The 19,897-nt window shown below is 42.2% G+C and overlaps 1 protein-coding gene across 23 annotated transcripts in view; it reads left to right on the plus strand.

Moving 5' to 3' along the window:
* SEMA5A (semaphorin 5A) overlaps nucleotides 1-19,897 on the plus strand; it is a 502,689-nt gene that overhangs the window by 338,680 nt on the left and 144,112 nt on the right. For all 23 annotated transcript variants that reach the window (XR_013532366.1, XR_013532365.1, XR_013532367.1 and 20 more), the window contains one exon: nucleotides 3,206-3,410. Coding sequence is in view for 19 of the 23 variants with exons in the window: in XM_035291785.3 (XP_035147676.3) it covers nucleotides 3,206-3,410 (205 nt within the window). In the remaining 4 variants the exon portion in view is untranslated. The remainder of the gene's footprint in view (nucleotides 1-3,205; nucleotides 3,411-19,897) is intronic.

The raw sequence follows: 19,897 nt of genomic DNA on the forward strand, positions 1-19,897 counted from the left end.
CAGTGGTACAGCTGCACTGTGACAGACTCCAGAATTTTTTGTGCAGCTCTGATTACTGTCACTCGAAAGGATGGAGTTGAAATGGACAAAGAGAGCCTCAACTGTGGTTAAGTAGATGAGGAGGCAGTTGTTGGAGGATCAAGTGCAGAGATCTGACTGTGTCCATTAGGACGTGCAAAGCATTTTTTGAGACAGAGTCTCACCTGGCTGGAGTGCAGTTGCGTGATCTTGGCTCAGTGCAACCTCAGCCTGCCCAGTTCAAGCAATTCTATGCCTCAGCCTCCTAAATAGCTGGGATTACAGGTGCCCACCACCATGCCTGGCTAATTTTTATAGTTTTAGTAAAGACAGGATTTCACCATATTGGCCAGGCTGGTCTTGAACTCCTGATCTCCTGCCTCAGCCTCCCAAAGTGCTGGGATTACAGGCATGAGCCACCATGCCTGGCCTGCAAAGCATGTTTGTAGCAAGATGGAAATCAGTAAGAGAACGAAGGGGCCATTAAAATTGGGCACTCCTGCAGGAGATTAGGTGATTGTGGGCTTGGCCACCATGCACTAGTGTGCTAGGACGAGAATGGATTTGTTGTCTGTGAAACAAGTAAACAAAAGTGCGAGTATTTATTATTTAAAAAAATAGTAGAATTACCGACCATACTACCTGAAGAGATGTTGGCCTGACAACGGTTGTGGATTGTAGGGCACATGACAGCAATGGTTGTGCTTTTACTATTTTTTTTGTTTTCTTCTTGCATGGTGAATCCAGGGTGTCACACAGTGCCCCACACAGACACAGCGGGAGTTCAGCATATGAGGCAAAGCTAGACAATTTTCAGGCATTGGATTGCTTATGATCCAATGCATATATTCTATTGCTATTTGGAAGAGAAGCACTGGGTGGAATATTCACTATACTAGGCCAGCAAAAGAACCAAGAAGTAGTAGAGTATACCTCCAAACCAAGTCCTGGCAATTCTGGCAGGTGACTTAGATGAGATTGAGATAGGCGATATGCAAATAAAGATGACAAGGCGTGGCGAGTGATCCTGCCTCACCCCCACCACTGAGATCTCCCTGTTAGGTCTCCAATTTCTCGGGGTTCCTTGAGAACAGCAAGAGATTCTCATTTTTATATTACGCCTCCTGGTTTTCATGATACCTGTTTTTTTTTTTGAACACTGTGCTTACAAAACCTGTGTTCAAACTTCACCCAGTAAGTAGGTAGCGAACTGCCACTGTGCCTTAGGTATCATCACTGATTTCAGGAATGTAAACCACCAAACATAATGTCATGCTCAGAACTAGAGCGTGTCACCTGTGGAGACAGTAGATCAAGCCTAGTGGAGCTCTTCTTTATTTTTAAAAACACGTATTGACAGACAGCGACACGTCCCTGACCTCCAAATGTTACTATTTAATGCTGTAATGAGATAAAATGCCCTCGCACCTCCCCTCACTTCCAATAACATTGTGCATTCACTCATTGATTCCTTCCCTTCTTTGTTTATTCACTCCTTTCCCTCTGACCACTGAAGCTCAACAGACCGTGGAATTGCAGTCCTGCTCCAAGACCAGTGCATTTGCCATTTACCATTAGTTGAATGGCTTCTCGTTAGTGCCAGGCACGTTGTCTTGTTCTTTGGCACGCATAAGGACTTTCCGTTAATTTACAAGTGCTTTCCACAGATTACCTCAGCTGGTCTCACAGTAGCCCTAAGAAATGAGCAGAGTCTGTATTTTCCCAGTCACTGGACAGGTAAGGAGACAGAGACTGAGAGGTGAGACCTCACCTGAGACCATGTGGCAGGACAGTTGCTACTCACCTGATTCCATGTGGCTTGAGAGTTATGGAGCCAGAGTAGTACTTGGGTCATGGCAGGTCTGAACCCCGCACGTGAACTCACACAGTCCTTGCCTATGGAACATGGGGTACCCCTGCAAGGGTATGATACTAAATGAAGCATTGGACTGGATGCATGAAATCCATTTGACTCTCAGAGTCTCTTTTCCTGCAATTATCCTATCATTTCATGGCATGTGGATCATTTTATCGAATGCTACAAAATTATCATCTACTTTTTAAAAAGGCATTTTCATCTTACACATCCGCACCTCTCACCTGTTATAAAACCAAACATTAGACGTGACATGTTATAAACCATAGTTTCAGATGATACAGGCCTGGAAATTCATTTCCATGAAACCTACTTATGTGAAGTTCTACTGGGGATCAGCCACCATTTGTACCACAAATTAAAGTTTATGAAAGACATGAGAAAGGTTGGTAGTTTTCTGATTCTGAGCTTGCTTTCCTTTCTATCCCTCTTTTTACCCCATCCTTGCCAGAAACAGTCTTATACAACACCCGCAGCCTCCCCACAGCACAGCTCAGAATTTAACTCCCAGCAGTGTGTGGGCCTGAGTTTTCCCTTGTGTATATATCCCAAATTCATCTCCATGATACTTGCTCTATCTCAAAATATCATTCTTTCCTTCTTCCTTCTTTATTCCTTTCTACTCTCTTCTCCCCACTCATCTCCTTTCCTTTCTCATTTCCCTTATCTCCGCATCTCTCTCTCTTATAAATTTGCCATGTTCTCTTCCATATTCCTGGACTCTAACCATTTTAAAACAATTTCTTCTAATTTGAAATACAAGCACAAAGCAAAAAGGCCAACACCATTATTTTGTATCCCATGTGAATGCTGTTCAGCCTTACAGATTAGAATGACCCAGTGCTATCGCCTTGAAATCCATGTCTTGCTCATAGACCCCCCTGCTACAGTAGAAAAACAAACGCATCTATATGAGGTCATTAATTGTTGCATTTTCAGTTTGCTACCTGGTATCTCAGACAGATATCATAGTATGTGTTTAGCCAGACAGCTGTCAAGTGACTCAACAGAAAAGGAGAAGTTTCTGTGCATCTGCAGCTTAAAGTTAGCAATCATTTTAATTTTTTTAGCTTCTGATCAGTTCATTTATGATGAGATTAGGAGACTCCCAAGATATGAGTTCAAATCTAACATGAAAAGAATGCTAAGGATGGGGGCTGCAGGGAGAATAGAGAAGCAGACATATTTGCACACTTCAGTTGTGCATTGTGGCTTACCTGATTTCCAAGTTACTCTCCAGCTAGGGTGGCCACAGCCAGCTGTGGATGTCCAGGCTGGTGCTCTGGTAACACAGCCCATCTTCTCTTGCAGTGTGGCACCGTGGACCAGGGCCTGTACGTGAACCTGACCGAGAGAAACCTGCAGGATGCTCAGAAGTTCATTCTGATGCATGAGGTGGTGCAGCCAGTGACCACCATGCCATCCTTCATGGAGGACAACAGACGCTTTTCCCACGTGGCTGTCGACGTGGTGCAGGGCAGAGACGCACTCGTCCACATCATCTATTTGGCCACAGGTAGGAGCACTGCCCTCCTCTGAGGGGTTTTCTATCATCTTCTGATTTTGTGTTTTAGATTTAGATTTTAAACATGCAATTTCAATTTCAAGCTTTACATCTGCTGTCTCTTTTTACGACCAGCAAAACTCACATTGCTCACTTATCTTCCTCAGCTGCCGTGCATCGTCTGGGAAATCTCAATCTATTTTCACTCTATTAGTCATAACTTTAATTGGAAAGACAATGGCTTCTTTACAATTATTTCTCAACTATTCATAAAATAAGTCTTTTTGGCAAGACCATTTGGATTGTGGTGATTTAAGACAATGGTGTGCTTTGTTAGAGGACATCGCTGGGTGAAATATTACCTTGGGATTGTCCTGGTGATTTCTCATTTGTTCAAAAACAGTGCCTTCAGCAAAATATTTGCGTGGATGGTGGTACATGGAAGTGTTCAAAGAATATGTTTTGGGGCATAAATAATGGAACATTCACAGCAAATGTAGGCAGCGATACTTACCAAATTACACATAACAATTAGACCTCTTCGGTTTCCAAAGCAACTAGAGTGTAGAAAGCACGTCCCATCTCAGTTTATTACACAGATGGCTCTGGGTGTGCCAGACCGGCTTAGAGACCTGCTCAGCCCCGAGGATGTGTCCCTCTCCCTGCTGCCTTCAGGTCCCCAGACAGAGCTGTATCATGGAGTCTGCCCCTCCCCATTCTTTGCCCAGTGTTCTGCATAATTGTCATTTCTCATGGAGCATAATTACTGTTTTTTGTTGCTGATAATAATATATTTTTTTCTTGAAAAAACTTCTCAATTTCAAATTACATCTTTACCAGTTAGGGTTTCTTTTTTCCCGTGAAGTTGCTACTATCTACTGGACCTTTGCTATTCATGGAGTTCATTTGGAGCACTGGGGAGTAAACTGGTGAACACACAGGCATCACCTGCCCTATTGGATCTTACATTCTAGTGGGCAGAGAAGATAATAAATAGACCAGTCAGTAAGACACCAGAGAGGTGATGGCGAGCAGACACAGCAGGTGCACAGAGAGGGCTGTGGCTGCGGGTGCCAGGCAGGCTCCTGTATTTGCTGGTCAGTATTGAACTCTGCCAGGAGATGAAGATTAAGCTGATTAGGGACTAAGCAGGATGGGCCAGCCCTGTACCCATAAGGGAAACAACCAATGAGCCAGATGTGGGACTGGCCAGCTGCAGGAAGTGCCAATGAGTGGTCAGGAAAGGTTAGGACAGTTGTGACCACTGGATAGCCAGATGGAGGCCACAGCTGCCTCTCAGGGTCAGTCTGTGGGAGGAGGAAGAGGGCAGGAGGAGGAGTGCTGGCAGAAGTCAGACAGAACCAGCTGCTTAGGGCATCTCCTCTGGAAGCTTTTCAGGGAAGGGGAGTGGAGGATGAGTTATCTGGAGGGTATGGGAGGTTGAGGAAAGGGTTTTTGTTGATTTTTGTTTTAAGAAAAGGAAAGGAATTACTATTGCATTGTCTTCTTGTTTATGAGACAATGTTTCCCTTTGGATTGTTTCTCTTTATTCTGTCATTTATTTCCTTAATGTCCCCCAGGGTGCCTGAAATGGAATAGGTTTGTGGGATGAATGAACTGGACCTTTCTCTAAGTGTTCCTAGTTTTTCACCATAAATGCCCAGGCTGATGACATAGAGAACAGGGCCATCTTCTTCCAATTCTATGAGGTCATTGAGGACCTCATATTAGTACCTTGGGAGTGGGAGGGACTTTGACAGGGGTGAGGCTATTCTTGAGTAGACCTGAGTGGGTCAGTGCAGAGCAGCCTGAGGTCTCAACCTTAGCCTTTGGACGTGCTCCCCACATGAAGCTGAGTAGGTGACATTTGCTTCTCTTGTGTTTATAATGATCTGTAGTGAACTTCTGAGGATTGCTGACGAAACTTTCCTATTTTTACTTTGATGAGTGTCTTAGTCAGTGGCTATATCAATTTACTATAGACTGGGTGACTTACACAACAGACATGTATTTCTCATGGTTCTGAAGGCTGGAAATCTAAGATCATGGTGGCTGATGACTCATTTCCTGGTGACGTTCCTGCTGCATGTTTGCAGATGGCTGCCTGCTGGTTGTGTCCTCACGGAATGAAGAGAAATCTTCTCTCCTTATGTCTCTTCTTATAAGGGTACTCATACCGTTCATAAGGGCTCCATCCTCATGACCTAATCACCTCCCCAAAGCCCCGCCTTCTAATTACATTTCATGGGCAATTAGGGCTTCAATATATGAATCTTGGGGGGGACACAAACATTCAGTCCATAACTACAAGCAACTTCTTCTAACACTATTTAAAACCATTATTTAAAAGTTTCTAGAAACTTGCTTGCAGAAGTCTGTTTTGAATAAGAGCATAACTGGACTGCTGCTCCCAACCCCCTCACCGCCACACTGTTAAAGGTTAGAGATTTTGACTTTTCAAATTCAAAAGGCTGATGTTTATCTGGTCTCTTATTTACGTCTAGCCCTAGTATTTACATCAAGGCAAACCAGGGACATTCATCTCATTTGATATTAAAACTGATACTGAGGTGGGAGGGATAAAGAGAGATTGATTAATGGGTACAGATATAGACATAGCTAAAAGTGAGACCTGTGTTCAATGGATCAGTATGGCAACTATAGTTAACATTAATTGATTGAACATTTGAAAATAGCTAGAATAGAATAATTCAGATATTCCTGGAGTAAAGAAAACAAAAATATTTTAGGGGATAGATTTCTCTATCACCCTGATTTGATTATGTTAATGTATCTAATTATTACATACACTTTGAAAATATGTATATGTAATATGTTTCAATTTTTAAAAGTTAGAAAGGTAAATCTAAAGAGGAATCTGATACTGAGCACACATGCTAGAGATCTTTCAGTATGACTGCACTTGATATACCTTATTCAGGAGTTAAACACATTATCAACTGTTGGAGCATGGGTAAAACATTCATAACTAGTGATTGTGAAGCTGCAGTCCTTCCTAACTTACTCGCAGAATCAGTTTGACATCCTTCCAGGCGTGGGAATCCAGGTTTGGTGGTAGGTGTATTTTCTGTCACTCTGATTTTCTATGAACACACACAAATGGGAGGAAACCTGCCAGTGGCTGTTTGAAAAGTCAGTTTGTTTTATTTGTCTGTGTTGTCTGCAAATCCACGTAAGCTAGAGCCCTCCTGCTGGTGTAGGTCATCTGCATCTTCCCTCTTTGGTGGTGTTTCCCGCGGCTACCACCCTGCTGAGTCAGCAGTCTTCCCTAGACACATTCTGGGTCCATCCATGTTCATGCTACTGCCTGTGCTTCTCCCGGTGTCCATCCAGCCTGGGCCAGGCATGTTATCTGAGACATGACTATGCTAATATTTTGTAAGTTGGCTTTTGAAGATTTTTCTCAGAGCCAGAGACAAGTGAAAGTGGTAACTCCTTTTGAATATTTATGACTGGAGTTCTGTGAGTGACTGAGTCTCCTATCCAAATAGCTGTTGAGTTCTCTAGGAAGACAATATTAAGGTCATGTGGAGCAAAGGTATTTTGTGAGTCTCCCCCTTACTTGACTTGGAAATACCTCTTTTCTGGCTCTTCCTCACCTGTGTGATTGTCCCTCGGAATCCCACATGCACTCCTGGTCCAAACATGTGGCTGCTGTTGTGGGATTTATCCACAGAATGGCCATGGTTGTTCTACTTCTATGCTCCCTCCCCCAAAGGACCATTCAGTCTTAGGGTTTCTGTCTCCCTTCTAGGATGAGTTATATCACTTCTATTTTCACTTTGCCTCCATTTTAGTGTTTTGAAAATTATTTGAACCTTAAATTGTATATAACCTTAAAATGTTCTAAGCTTATATCGTAACAATAATTGCGTAACTCAGAATATACTAAAAATCAGTGGGTGAATTTTATGGCATGCAGTTTTTATCTCAATAAATATGCTTTTAAAAAAGAATGCGATCTTTCTTATTGTCATTTTGTGTTGTATTTTATACATTGTTTTAGTTAGAGGATAATTTATAAACATTTGTATAAAAACACGTATCAGATGCTACAGAAATTTAAAGGAAGAAGGCACACCCACACATTGTGAATCATTGTTTTTCATTTTGAACTTTTGCATAGAAAAATCAGGACAGCTAATAGATGATTATAAAACAGGAAGCCATCATACAGAGGTTTATATGCTTCTAGCTGCTGAACTGATGGGAGCTTATGCCATGATTATCAGCTGTATTTCCTTCTCTTCCCCCAGCCCCAAAGTCGACTGTTTTCTGGAATGAAATATTTATAGAAATCTCAAAATATAGAGCTGGGAATGGTGGCTCGCACCTGTAATCTCAGCACTTTGGGAAGCTAAGGCAGGAGGATCACTTAAGGCCAGAAGTTTGAGACCAGCATGGGCAACATAGTGACACTGTATGTCTACAAACATTTTTAAAATTAGGCAGGTGTGATGGTGCACACCTGTAGTCCCAGCTACTCTGGAGACTGTGTTTGGAGGACTGCTTGAGCCTAGGAATTAGAGGCTGCAATGAGCTAGGATTACACCATTGGACTCTAGCCTGGGTAGCAGAGTTAAGATGCTGTCTCAAAAAGGCAAAAAAAAAAAAAAAAAAAAAAAAAGGAAGGCTCAAGACCTTCAACAAAGAGCGAGCCTGAGCTGAGCTTCCTTCTCTGCATCCCTGTCCTGTCACTTCAGTCTGCAGAAAAGCAGATGGAATAGAAGGCATCCCAGCAGGTGCAGAAGGACATGTGCCATAAAATTACTTTCCTTGAAAGAAAGGGAGAACAATTTAAATAAAGTAAATACCCAGAGTTGGAATAACGAAAAAAAAAAAATGAGATGAAAAGGAAGTTCAAAAAAATAACAGAATAAGTAGAAGATCAAAACAAGGCTCTATTCTATTACAAGAGTAATAATTAAATTAGAAACTTCATGGAAACAAAAACAAAGCTGCAGCTGAGCCACAGAGTAAATGTTTGCAGTGGTTGAGGTGGCAAATGTAGAAATAAAAGATAAGGTTTTAAATATGAAGGACCCACAAACACAGTGGAACGCAGAGTGATCGGTGTCTTTGAAGCGAAGACCCCTGTCTGTGGAGCTAAAAAGTCATTCCCAAAGACATTATTGAAGACAGTTTCCCTGAGATAAAGGGAGAACTGAGTCTGCAAATTTCAAAGCATACTATATTTGAGCAATATTAATTCAGAATAAATGAACACTAGCCAGGTAAGTTTCTAAATTCCAAGAATACAGAAATAATATTTAGGTGTTAGGGAGGAAAAATATAACTAAAAATGAAAAAAGTTACATCGTCTCAGAATACTCTGCAGCTGTTTAAGTCCGTGAAACATGATTATACAAAATTCTGAGAAAAAGAAATGTGAATTGAGGATATTATATTCACCCAAGAATAAATAAACAGGCAGACACTCTCAAAAATGAAAATCTCAAGGAATAGAAAACCAAAAATCTCTTTTACGAACGTGAAATAAGACTAACTAGTGGCTAAATTCAGCCAAATGATGTGAGAGTGTTTGAGAAAGTACAACCAAAATAGGGGAACACTCAGTACCAGATTTCAGGTAGAGGAAAATAAATGGGACTCAAGAATGGTATTCTGGGCTAATCTTTCCATCAAAAATAAAGGTACATGGAAAATTTCGGGATAATGTATCCATGAAAAACAGAAAACCTTTGCTGCTAGCCAAAGAAGAAAATCAGAAGAAAAACCCCAGGAAAGCTGCTGTGGAAAGAGGGTGAGAGAGGTGCTGGGACCCATTTTACTATCTGAGGAAGAACCAGTAAGGTGCTACGTGCACCAAGGCTCTGGGGTACAATTGAGCGTAATAAGCTCAGACCACAGAGGATAGCTGATTGATCAGGTCACAAGCATAACTGCAGGTTCTCTCAGCCTTACTTGACCCTGGACCCTCAGCTGCCACTGTGGGTGCAGATTCCTGAGCAGAAGAAGGAGGTTCCTCCAGTAGATGCTGAGCAGCTGGTGGGCAGGCATCTGTGGCGCTCTTGCCACGCCTGGACTTGCATGAGATCCCTTGCTTCTGGGTGTGGGATATGGCTTCTCAAGCAGATGCTGGAGGAGCTGGTAGCTGCAGCCCAGAAGGGCAGAAGGATTAACTCTCCATGAAGCAAGCCTCGTCCAGAGGGATGTGGGGTAAGGGCAGAACTGGTGATATCCCTTCCAATTTCACCTCCAGGTGGCTGTCCAAGGGCAGGCTGCTCATGTAGCCAAGCAGATGTCTCTTTGTGATTCATGATAAAGAAAGGGCCACATGGAAACAAATCATGTGGCATCACTTCCTGCTCTTTCCTGCTCCTTCTTCCTTTCCCTCACCACCCAGCCCTGGGATTGCATCCCCAACTATCCATTAGCACCAAATCCTTGCTTCATACTCTGTTTTCTAGGCAATCGCAGTCAGGGATCTGACAATGCCTGGAGTTCACACAACCCTGTAGAGTTTCAGGGCTCCAAATGCAGGCAGGGATAGCTCACATGTGCCTTCTAGCTGTGTTTAAAAATTCAGATTGTAACCTAAGCATAATAATAATTACTGAAATTTCTGTAAAAAAAAATGAAGTTACATGATATGATGCACGTTTTCAAAGATTGCTATCTATAAATCCTGGAGAATGAATCAGAGGGTAACACAAGGGTAGAAGCAGGGTAAAATTTGGGGTACAATTTCTTTGTATACTATCATGTATTGCTGCAGGATCGCCATTGTCTAAGAGTAAGCAGGTATTCTAGATGTCATTGCTTTGTAATTGAGCAAGGAAGAGTAGGCTGGGGTCAAGACTATTGAAATCATCAAGAAGGTCCAGGATGAGGTGAGTACAGCAGGCTCAGCCAGAAATAGGCAGATGTTACCCTCAAGGAAGCAAACATTAGTTCTTAGGGGAACAAAAATATCTTATTTTTGTTCAAATATACATGCATTATACAAGCAAATATACTGTACGGAGTATCTGTAGTATTTAAATTTCATGAGTGAGGGGACAATCAGGAAAAACATCTGGGAAGCCTTCTTGTGGGAGTGATAATGGAACACTCTCAGTTTGAGAAATGCTGCTTTTGGTTAATTTCTTGAAGAGAAGCTGACAGATGCGGCAGGTGTTTTGGAGGAGTGGGCGGATGGGTGCAGTTAAGAATGACTCCTGATGTTTTTGGTTTGGCCTGTTGGTACTTCTGATGGCCTTTCCTGAAAGGAAGACACTGGAGTTTTTTGTGCCAGAATTCACCGGAGAGGGTTCAGCAATGAACAAGACAGACAGAAACCCTGTCCTCAGGAAGCTTATATTTTGGAGGGGGACACAGAAAACAAAACAAGCAATTACATTAAATGGTAAATAGGAAAAAAGTGAAACAGGAGGATGGGATGGGGGAGGCAGTGGTTTCTGTGTTAAAAAGAAATGTGCAATGTGAGGAGAGGTATTAATACAAGGAAACAGGTCTGCTAAAGTTGGAAGTCGTGCTGTTTTTCATGGAAAGTTCGGGTGGATAGAGACTGGGCTGAGTTGAGGAGGGGACAGAGGTCAGGAAATGGATACCCATCTAGACAACTTCTTTATAGATGAGGGACTCTGAGGCTGGGGGTGAGGTGGAGTGGGGGGTCAGGGGAGACAGCAGAATGGAGTACCACGTGGGGTTGGCACACCTTTGGGTGTCAGCATGCAGCTTTGCACCTGTCATGGGGAAATTCATCTGCAAATGTTTCTAGTATCCCCTCCCCATCTCCACATGCCACTATCACATCACCTGTGGACCTCAGAGGATGGGACCTCTGTCAATCCCATCCCCAGTTCTCTGAGATGGAGACCTAGAGCCTGGTCTGGAAGGCCATGGGGATGGGGAGGACTTGGCTGACGGGCTGAGTCAGTCCCTAAAGTGAAGCACCAAAGGGAGCCAAGAGTGGGTGTGAGCTGGGGAAGGAGGTGTGACTATGTGTATGTGTTTGGTGGGGTGCCAGGGGGCTGCCAACTGAGAAAAACCAACCACCAGAGAAGTGAGAAAGTCAGCAGCAGAATAGTTTCCTAGGACAACTCCTGAAATCCATGGTGTTTAGTGCTTTTGAAGAGGTATTAATACAAGGTAAAGATGGAATTCCACCTTTAAGGACTTTGGATTTTTGGTACATGCAATTTTGACTATTTTCAGTAGAGATTAGAGCCTGTAAACCTATGAATCTGGCTTTTATAAAGTTTCAACTACCTATGGGCATCATATCACCAAGGAGGAAGAATGATGGAGTAAGAAAGAGGGTTCCCCAAGTGTGGGAGGTTCTGAGGTACACAAGGGGCAGGGACAGGGGTCAGTGTAACCTCAGGGAAGAAGGAGGAGATTCCTTGATATATCTGGGGGTCCGAGACTCATGCCTGCCACCTTCACTTAGCTTTGCCCTGTGCAGCAGGGGTGAAATGTGACCAGTGACCTCCCCTGTTCCTACTCTTCCCTTGCAAACTCATTTTAAGTACAGAAGAGAGCCTTTTTATGGTTGCTTGCTACAAACCATTTTTAAAGTCAGGAGATCAGTATGACTTCCATAATTGTAGAAAAGACAAGGAAACAATGTTCTATGGACTCTAGAAGTTTCTAATGCAAGAGTGACAGTGGCCAACTAGCTCAACAAATGCTGAAATTCTGTTTCTGACTTTCCTATCTCCCTGCAATTTTTTTTCTAGCACCTACTTTTCAAGGCTTTCAGCTCCTTATCTTAAAAAAGCAAGGCAAAGCTGAGTGAGGAAAAGAACTGACATTCCCTTTGACCAACATACATGTGACTTTAGAGACCCCAAGGATACCCTTCCAGGTACCAAAACTTAAGTTAATACATTTAGAGTTGCCATCACTCCTAAGAATGATCTCACTCAATGTTTCTAAGCAATTTGCAACTAAGTGTCAGGAACAAGTATTAACTTGTGAAAAATTATCATGTTGGAAATTTTTTTTTTTTTTACATTCACTCCAAATTCTGTCCTTCTCACCAGAAGGACAGAAATAAAGCCAAAACTAGTCTGGCCGTGCAGCATGTATGCTTCATGTCAGGGGCTCCCATCAACTGAAAGGGGACATTGCATAGAGTGCTTATCTGATAAAATTTCATGAATTTTTTTTATTTGTTGTTAGAATAATTGCAGCAAGCAATAGCAACTCAGTTACCTGGTAATGTGGGTTAAACTGTGTTCCCCAAGAAGATATGTTTAAATTCCTAACCCTTCAGTACCCTATTTGACCTTATTTGGAAATAGGCCCTTTGAGCATGTAATCAGTTAGGTTTAGATGAAGGTATCCTGGAGTATCGTGAATGCTTAACCCAGTGTGACTGGTGTGCTTGTAAGATGAGAAGAAAGGCAAACCCGGAGAATGCCATGTGGTAACATGGGCAGAGATTGGAGTGCATAAATGCAAGCCGAGGAACACCAGGAAGACACAGCTGCCACCAGAAACTAGGATGAGACCAGAATTCCACCCAGACTCTTAAGGAAGTGTGGTTCTCCTGACAGCTTGATTTCAGACCTCTGGCATCCAAAACTGTGAGCAAATACATTTCTGCTGCTTTCAGCCCACCCAAATGTGCTACTTTATTGCAGCAGCCCTAGGTTACTAATATACCTGTGCAGACTCTGCCACATTGCACCTGCCCTTACAGTCAGATTGAAAGAGTAGCCTGGCTTTCTCCTGCTCCCTGATGCTGCTCCGTATCCCAAACTCCTGGGACACAATTAGTTCTTTAGCATGAGTTTGCCTGAGGCCTAATTAAAATGAAAATCAACTGTTGAAAATAATATATGCCAAACCACTTAAAATGCTATAAAACAACTAATTGTTTTGTTTGATTAAATGTGGGAACGTTAGTTCTTGTATTTTAATGTGTTTTACTTTTAAACATGTTTTATGAATATTTTTAGTAGCTGATGCCCGGTCTCCCAACCACAAAATAAATTGAAGCTATAAGCTATGAATTAGTAAATTTCCCAATATGTTCTAAATGGGATGCGATCCACTTCATCTTCATGGAGCAGACAATTTTGCTGTTTTCTTCTTGGTCTCTGGCTTCCTCTCCACTTTTCTTTGCTTTGAACCTGCCTGAAGCAGGTGACCTTCCTCTCTCAGGTTTGACATGATTAGGATTTACTGAAAGTGGCCCTCAGAAGTAATGGCCATGGTCTGTGGACAAAACATAAGTAAATTACTTCTTTTCATACAGATCCTGCCTCATACAAATTTTTGATATAACTCCTTTAGGTATAATAGCAGTGGCTAGGAGATCAAGCACAGTAGATTCTTCTTCCCAAGGCTTCTGTCCTCTTGCGTATACAAAATCCCAGTTAGGGTGGTGGTGTTTCTGTTTCAGATGACGGTATTATAACTACAAGGATTTTTTAAATTCTTGATTCAGTGCCCCAGCTTTTCTTATTTTTGCTAAATCTAATCTCTACTTCTACAGAGGTACTCTACTTCTGAGGTAGAACATGAGTTACTGGAATATGTAATGTAGGCACATGCTTAGGAAATTTTAAGGTATTTATCCTAGAAAATCAAGTTATGAGATGACCCACTTGACTGTTAATTTGATGATATATCTGCAAGTGTTTTTGACAAAAGGACTAGTTGATGGTAAGCACATAGGTCTTTATAGGGACTAAGGGTTTTCAACTACATGGCTCATCCATCTCCCTCCATATCATTTGTTGTGGTAAAACACATTTTTACAATTATTTTCAACACTTTTTAACTACTATCCATATAGAATGCTGGCATGTCTTAAAAGAGAGCTTATCTGGCTAGGCACGGTGGCTCATGCCTGTAATTCCAGCACTTTGGGAAGCTGAGGTGGGCAGATCACGAGGTCATGAGGTCAGAGGTTCAAGACCAGCCTGGCCAAGTTGGTGAAACCCATCTCTACTAAAATACAAAAAACAAGCTGGGTGTGGTGGCAGGTGGCTGTAATCTCAGCTACTCGGGAGGCTGAGGCAAGAGAATCGCTTGAACCCGGGAGACAGAGGTTGCAGTGAACCGAGACCGTGCCATTGTCCTCCAGCCTGATGACAAAGCAAGACTCAGTCTCAAAAAATATATATATAAAAGACAGCTTATTTACTTGATTTTCCCCCACTCAAGGATTCACTTTGGTAAGATCCAAGTGTCCAAGTAGAATATAAGTGAAAGTATTTTTTTGTGTTCGATATAGTCTGGTGAGAATATTTTTTAAACAAATATTTAAGAGAGCAGATCCTACCAGTGATTTAACTTGGATAATGAGATTCTTGGTAATTTTTAAAAATTTATTTTCTTCATAATGAGCATTTATCAACTAAAAATGTTTTTGACGAATAAATCCAAGTTCTGTCACCACAAGGCATCAATTTTGTTAGTTTTGAATGAGGCAGGCTGCAACTTTCAGTTTACCTGTTTTACTGTCACATAAATTCCAATTTATTACAAGTTCTGCCAAGGTGTTTATGGATACCAGAGATAGAACTAAAATTATACTGATAAATATGTAAAAATTAAGTGCTTAGAAGCCAATCCATCCCATCTGCTGGATGGTAATTCTTGGCATGTGTCCCTGTGTGGCCATTTCCAATATTCTCATGCTTAGTTTCAGGGTTCTAATAGGGTGCTAGGGCTGGGTTCAAAGTCAAAATCTGCATAACCCTAGTAACTTGTGAGACAGAGAATGTCTTTTAGGATCAGCTAGGAGCAGCCCAGGTTAACATCTCCTAGGGATGTCCTGGGATGTCCAAGCTGGGGAAGAGATAATGGAGATGAGCCTGGGCAGCTTCTCAGGACCCTGCACGGCACTCACCATGGTTGTGAACAAAGATTCATAAGTCAATCTTCAGTGAAGGCCAAGTCAAGGCACTGACTTCAGAAAATGCAAATTCACAGAAAATACAAATGTATTTCCACCAGAATGAAGCCCTCTAAATGTTCAGATGAGGGATGTCAGGAACACAACCTGCCCTCATAGAACCTCAGGCATATTGGGATAGAGTCAACCTCAGTGTTTCCCGTAATTTTGTCTTATAGCTGCAATTAGAAGAGCATCATAAATGACTCTGTCATTTAAAGCACTCATCTTGTCCTCTGCCTTCATTTTCTGTAACCTGCACCCTGAACTCAGTTCTGTGGGGTAACCAGGTTCCAAAGAGACTTCAGCAGCCTATAACTGCCCCAGTTTTCTGGTTTCCAAGTGACTGTACATCTGAAAAAATAGGAAGAATTTAAGTACTGTCACTCCAGTGAATCAACTGCGATCACTACTGCTCCCTCCCACTCCTCTGAGTCTGTTTATGGGATTAATTCTGTTGCTGTTGCTGAAACAGTCCAGTTACAGTGGTACCCACACACTGGGTAAGCAAGAACTTGATTACTATTCATACCTGATAATTCTAGGTTATTTTGGCAGTGAAGAAATTTTGGGTTACTTTAAGCATTGGGTTATATTTTAAGGATACATGTTTCTGCTGCCCCATCAGTGGTCACCCATCTGTGCATTCCTTAACTCACGTTCCTGAGAGGGAGAGTCTGATCTGACTACCAGATCACAGTTATCCTGGATGTGTCACACACTCCAGGCTAGGCCACCACCAATGCTGCTGGTCAGCTGGCAGAATAGCCATCCTTGGGTCAAGGACCTACTTCTGAAACCATCAGCTTTGGAAACAGGAAGTAGGTGTCATTTGTGTCAGAACTGGGGTCCCTTTATTAAGTAAGAGCAAGACAGCTAACCTCAGAGGGGACCTGGGTGTCACACACAGTTCAACAAGGTGTTAAATAGGGTATTCAGAGAACATTATTCTTGTATTGTTGTACAGCACATTATCATATTCTTAGTAATTGCAAGCATCATGCACTTATTAATCTCACAATTTCTGTCATCAGGACCCCAGGCACTGCTTAGCTGGTTTTCTGTTCAGGGTTTCACTAGGCTGCAATCAGGATGTCAGCTAGGGCTGCAGTCTCATCTGAAGGTCTGACTAGTGAGAATCAACTTCCAAGATTATTCAGTTTGTTAACAAAGTTTATTTCCTTATGGCTGTCAACGCCATAAGGAAATAAACAGCACCAGTTTTTTCCTGGCTGTTGTCAGAATTTCCTCTCACATCCTAAGACCACCTGCAGCTTTCCAGCCATATCCTTCAGTGTGGCCACTTACTCTATGCAGCAGGCAAGGAGAGCCTCTCTTCTCAGGGAGGCCAAGTCCTCCCTTTAGGGTTTTTCACCTGATTAAGTCAGGCTCATCCAAGATGGTCCAGCTTTTGATGAACTTAAAATTAACTTATTTGTGGTCTGACTTTTATCCGGAGAATTCCTTCCCTGTTGCCATGTCATGTGATCTAATCACAGGAGTGACACACCATCATATTCATAGGTCTGGCCAATACTCATGGGAGAGGACTACGCAGAACATAAACACTAGAGACTGGGAATGGGAGGGACTGTTTGAGGAATCTGCCTACATCAGGAGGTCTCTTGGATGCCCTCTCTCTTACAGATACGACCTCTTATGCTCACGCCAAAAAATCCTCTAAATATGTTTCAATTTTGAAAGTTTAAAATTAAATGTAAAATGGTTTTCCTTGGAGCAAACAGCTAGGACTGCACGTATGAGGGCTGTTCCTATTTAAAGGGGGAAATTATTCTGGTTTGAGCTGCTGCACAAGTAATTACATCGGTTTTTTGCTCTACATCTACTCATCCAGACCTGGCTGAAGTATTTCCACCAAATGGAGTTATTTTCCATTTTCACAAGTGCTCCATGAGCAAATGTCTATAATGTAAAAGAAAAATTCTGGAATGTAGAAGAGAAGAACAAAAGGAAAATGCCATATGTCGTATGGCATTCAAAGGGTAATTTCCCACAGACTAAAACCAAGTGTGGAAACAAACCAAACCCCTATCTGTCAGCATTAAACGTGGAAGGGCCACCGCCATCTCTGCTTGCACCCTCTAACCATCTCTGCACTTCCTTCTTTCCTTGCTTTGTACTGCCAATGGGATGGATGTTTATTTCCTAACTGGAGGCGTAAACATGTGCCTAAGTGGAGGCAGAAATATAGGCACTGAGGTGACTGCATCTCTGTCCCGGGGCGTGTTGTGTCTCTGACGCCCAGTTATTCAAGGACCACTGTCAGAGGACCACTCTGACTCCCAGTTATTCAAGGATTCTAAAGAATCCTGTAAGAAAAGAATGTCCACTGCTTGGGAGTAAATTGAGCCTCCATGAACACATAGAATCTGGACGACCTTTGCAATTCCTTTGGGGATGGAAGAAGCTGAATTTTAAAACTCTACCACACCTCCAGTTGCTGCTATCGGAATAATATATAAAATTGCTATCACGTGGCCCATGGTAGTCATTCTCTAAGCTGTGAAATCAGAAAACAAAATTCTTCTTAGAATAATTTGATTCTTATACAATCTGGAATAATTTGATTCTGCTATAATGTGTCAACAAGTGGAATCTTTGCTCAAGGAGAACTGTCTGACTCTGTGCTCCATCACCACAGAGCTGTCGTCTCTTCACCCTTGAAAGGTCTGCAGAGTGAATCTTCCTATTATGATGTAGTCTAACATAAAGGACACGGGAGCAGAGACTTTCTGAAGGAATGAGGTTGCTTGGGCTGTATTTCCTGTTGCAAAGTGGGACCACATCTAATTATAGCCGTCAAATTCCTTGTAGGATTGTTTTTTTTCTGCTTTGGTTTTGAGTGTGTGATGTTTTTATTCTCGACCTAAGCATGTCCTGTCATCCTTGTTAAGTTGTATAGATGGCCCCTGCCTGGCAATGATGACCAGCCATTACTAAGTACATTTAGGCCTTGACCTCTGTAATTAAATTCTAAGACAGCAGTGCGTTCTGAAGGACATCAAAGGTATGGGTGCATCCTCCAGTGCGTGATAAAGTAGCGATAACAGTGGTGTTACAGACGAGCTTTCCTCCAGGAGTTGTTACACAGCAGAATGCCTGGACGGAACCTCATCACATCTTTTCACAAAAGCCTTTGCAGAGAAGATGAGGGTGCTGAGATCCCTTAAGGAACAGAAGGAAGAGATTTCACTTATCTGGGAGTAAGAGCGGGTTGGGAGTAGGAAGTAAGGTGTAGCTGTGAATATTGCAGTTCCCACCTGGAAGTCATTAGTGGAAACAAACTCACCTCAAGTCTCCCCGCAAATTAATACTTAGGACATTTCCTTCCACCAGGATGTCTGGATTAAGCTGTCATTTACAGTGGTGCAATTATTGGCGGTGCCCAAGTCTAACTGCATACTTGTCCCAGGCATGGGGAGAACAGGATTTGTCACTTGCAGAGATGTCAACATCAGAATTACTTTTATTTTGATTGTTTCAAAACACAACCCAAAAATCGTTCAGTTATGATTGGTTTATGATATTTTCATCTCTTTTTCCTTTTTGGAACTTAGAGAAGTCCAGCACTCTGCTTCTTAAGTATGGTATTTTTGGGTGATTAAACAGAATTGTCATAATCTTAAGAAAGGAATGATGTTCTGAGCTGTGTCCCTAGGGGCAGCGCTGTTCCTGCATGATCCTATCTTACCCATCAGATCAGCATTTTCTTGGAGAAGCTGAGGACATGCAAATGTGTTGAGGAGACCTCGTATGAAGAATCAAAGCAGGCTGTTCCTAACTAGTCCTCTTGCAATGGTCTCTCAGTGCTTGTGTCTCTCCAGATTGAAAGTAAGCTGAAACCTGATCCCCAGTGTGAGGTATCTGGAGGTGGAGCCTTTAGGAGGTGAGTAGGTCATGAGGATGGATTCCTCATGAATGGGATTAGTGCCCTAATAGAAGAGATCTCGAAGAGATCCTCACCTCTTCCACCATGTGAGACATGGAATGAAGATGCCATCTGTGAGGAACTGGCTGTGATCAGACACCAAATCTGCAGGCATTCTGACCTTGGACTTCCAAGGCTTTAGAACTACGAGATATAACTCTCTATTGCTCATAACTCCCCTGTCTATGATATTTTGTTATAGCAGCCTGGGTAGACTAAAGATGCCCCAAAGTTGAGAATACCTGAAATTATAATTATGTAGCCCATTATTCTTCTAGGCCAAAGGAAATAAACAGTGTAAAGCAAACAACATTCCCTGTTTGGAATTGTCTGACTGTAGTAAATGCAAAATAAATGTTGCCTGAATGAGTTATGGGAAAGCAGGGAGCCATCAGTCCCTGTATGCATTCATCCTTCCTTCAGATCCTCACCGGCGCCATTTCAGTATTTTGACTAATCCCAAAACAGGAACAGTATGAAAACAGCAGGAAAGAGCTTTTGATTTTGTTTTCCCATGTAAGAGTAATCAACACATGTTTAATAAGTTTCTGACCAAGAGAATACTTATCAGCACATTCTGGATTTTGAAGGCTGCTATGGCTCAGCTATGTTTGAAAGTTTTAGACCATTTTGAGATTAAAGCATTGTTTA

Source organism: Callithrix jacchus, chromosome 2 (assembly GCF_049354715.1).
Source record: "Callithrix jacchus isolate 240 chromosome 2, calJac240_pri, whole genome shotgun sequence".
In the NCBI taxonomy this organism is placed as follows: domain Eukaryota; kingdom Metazoa; phylum Chordata; class Mammalia; order Primates; family Cebidae; genus Callithrix; species Callithrix jacchus.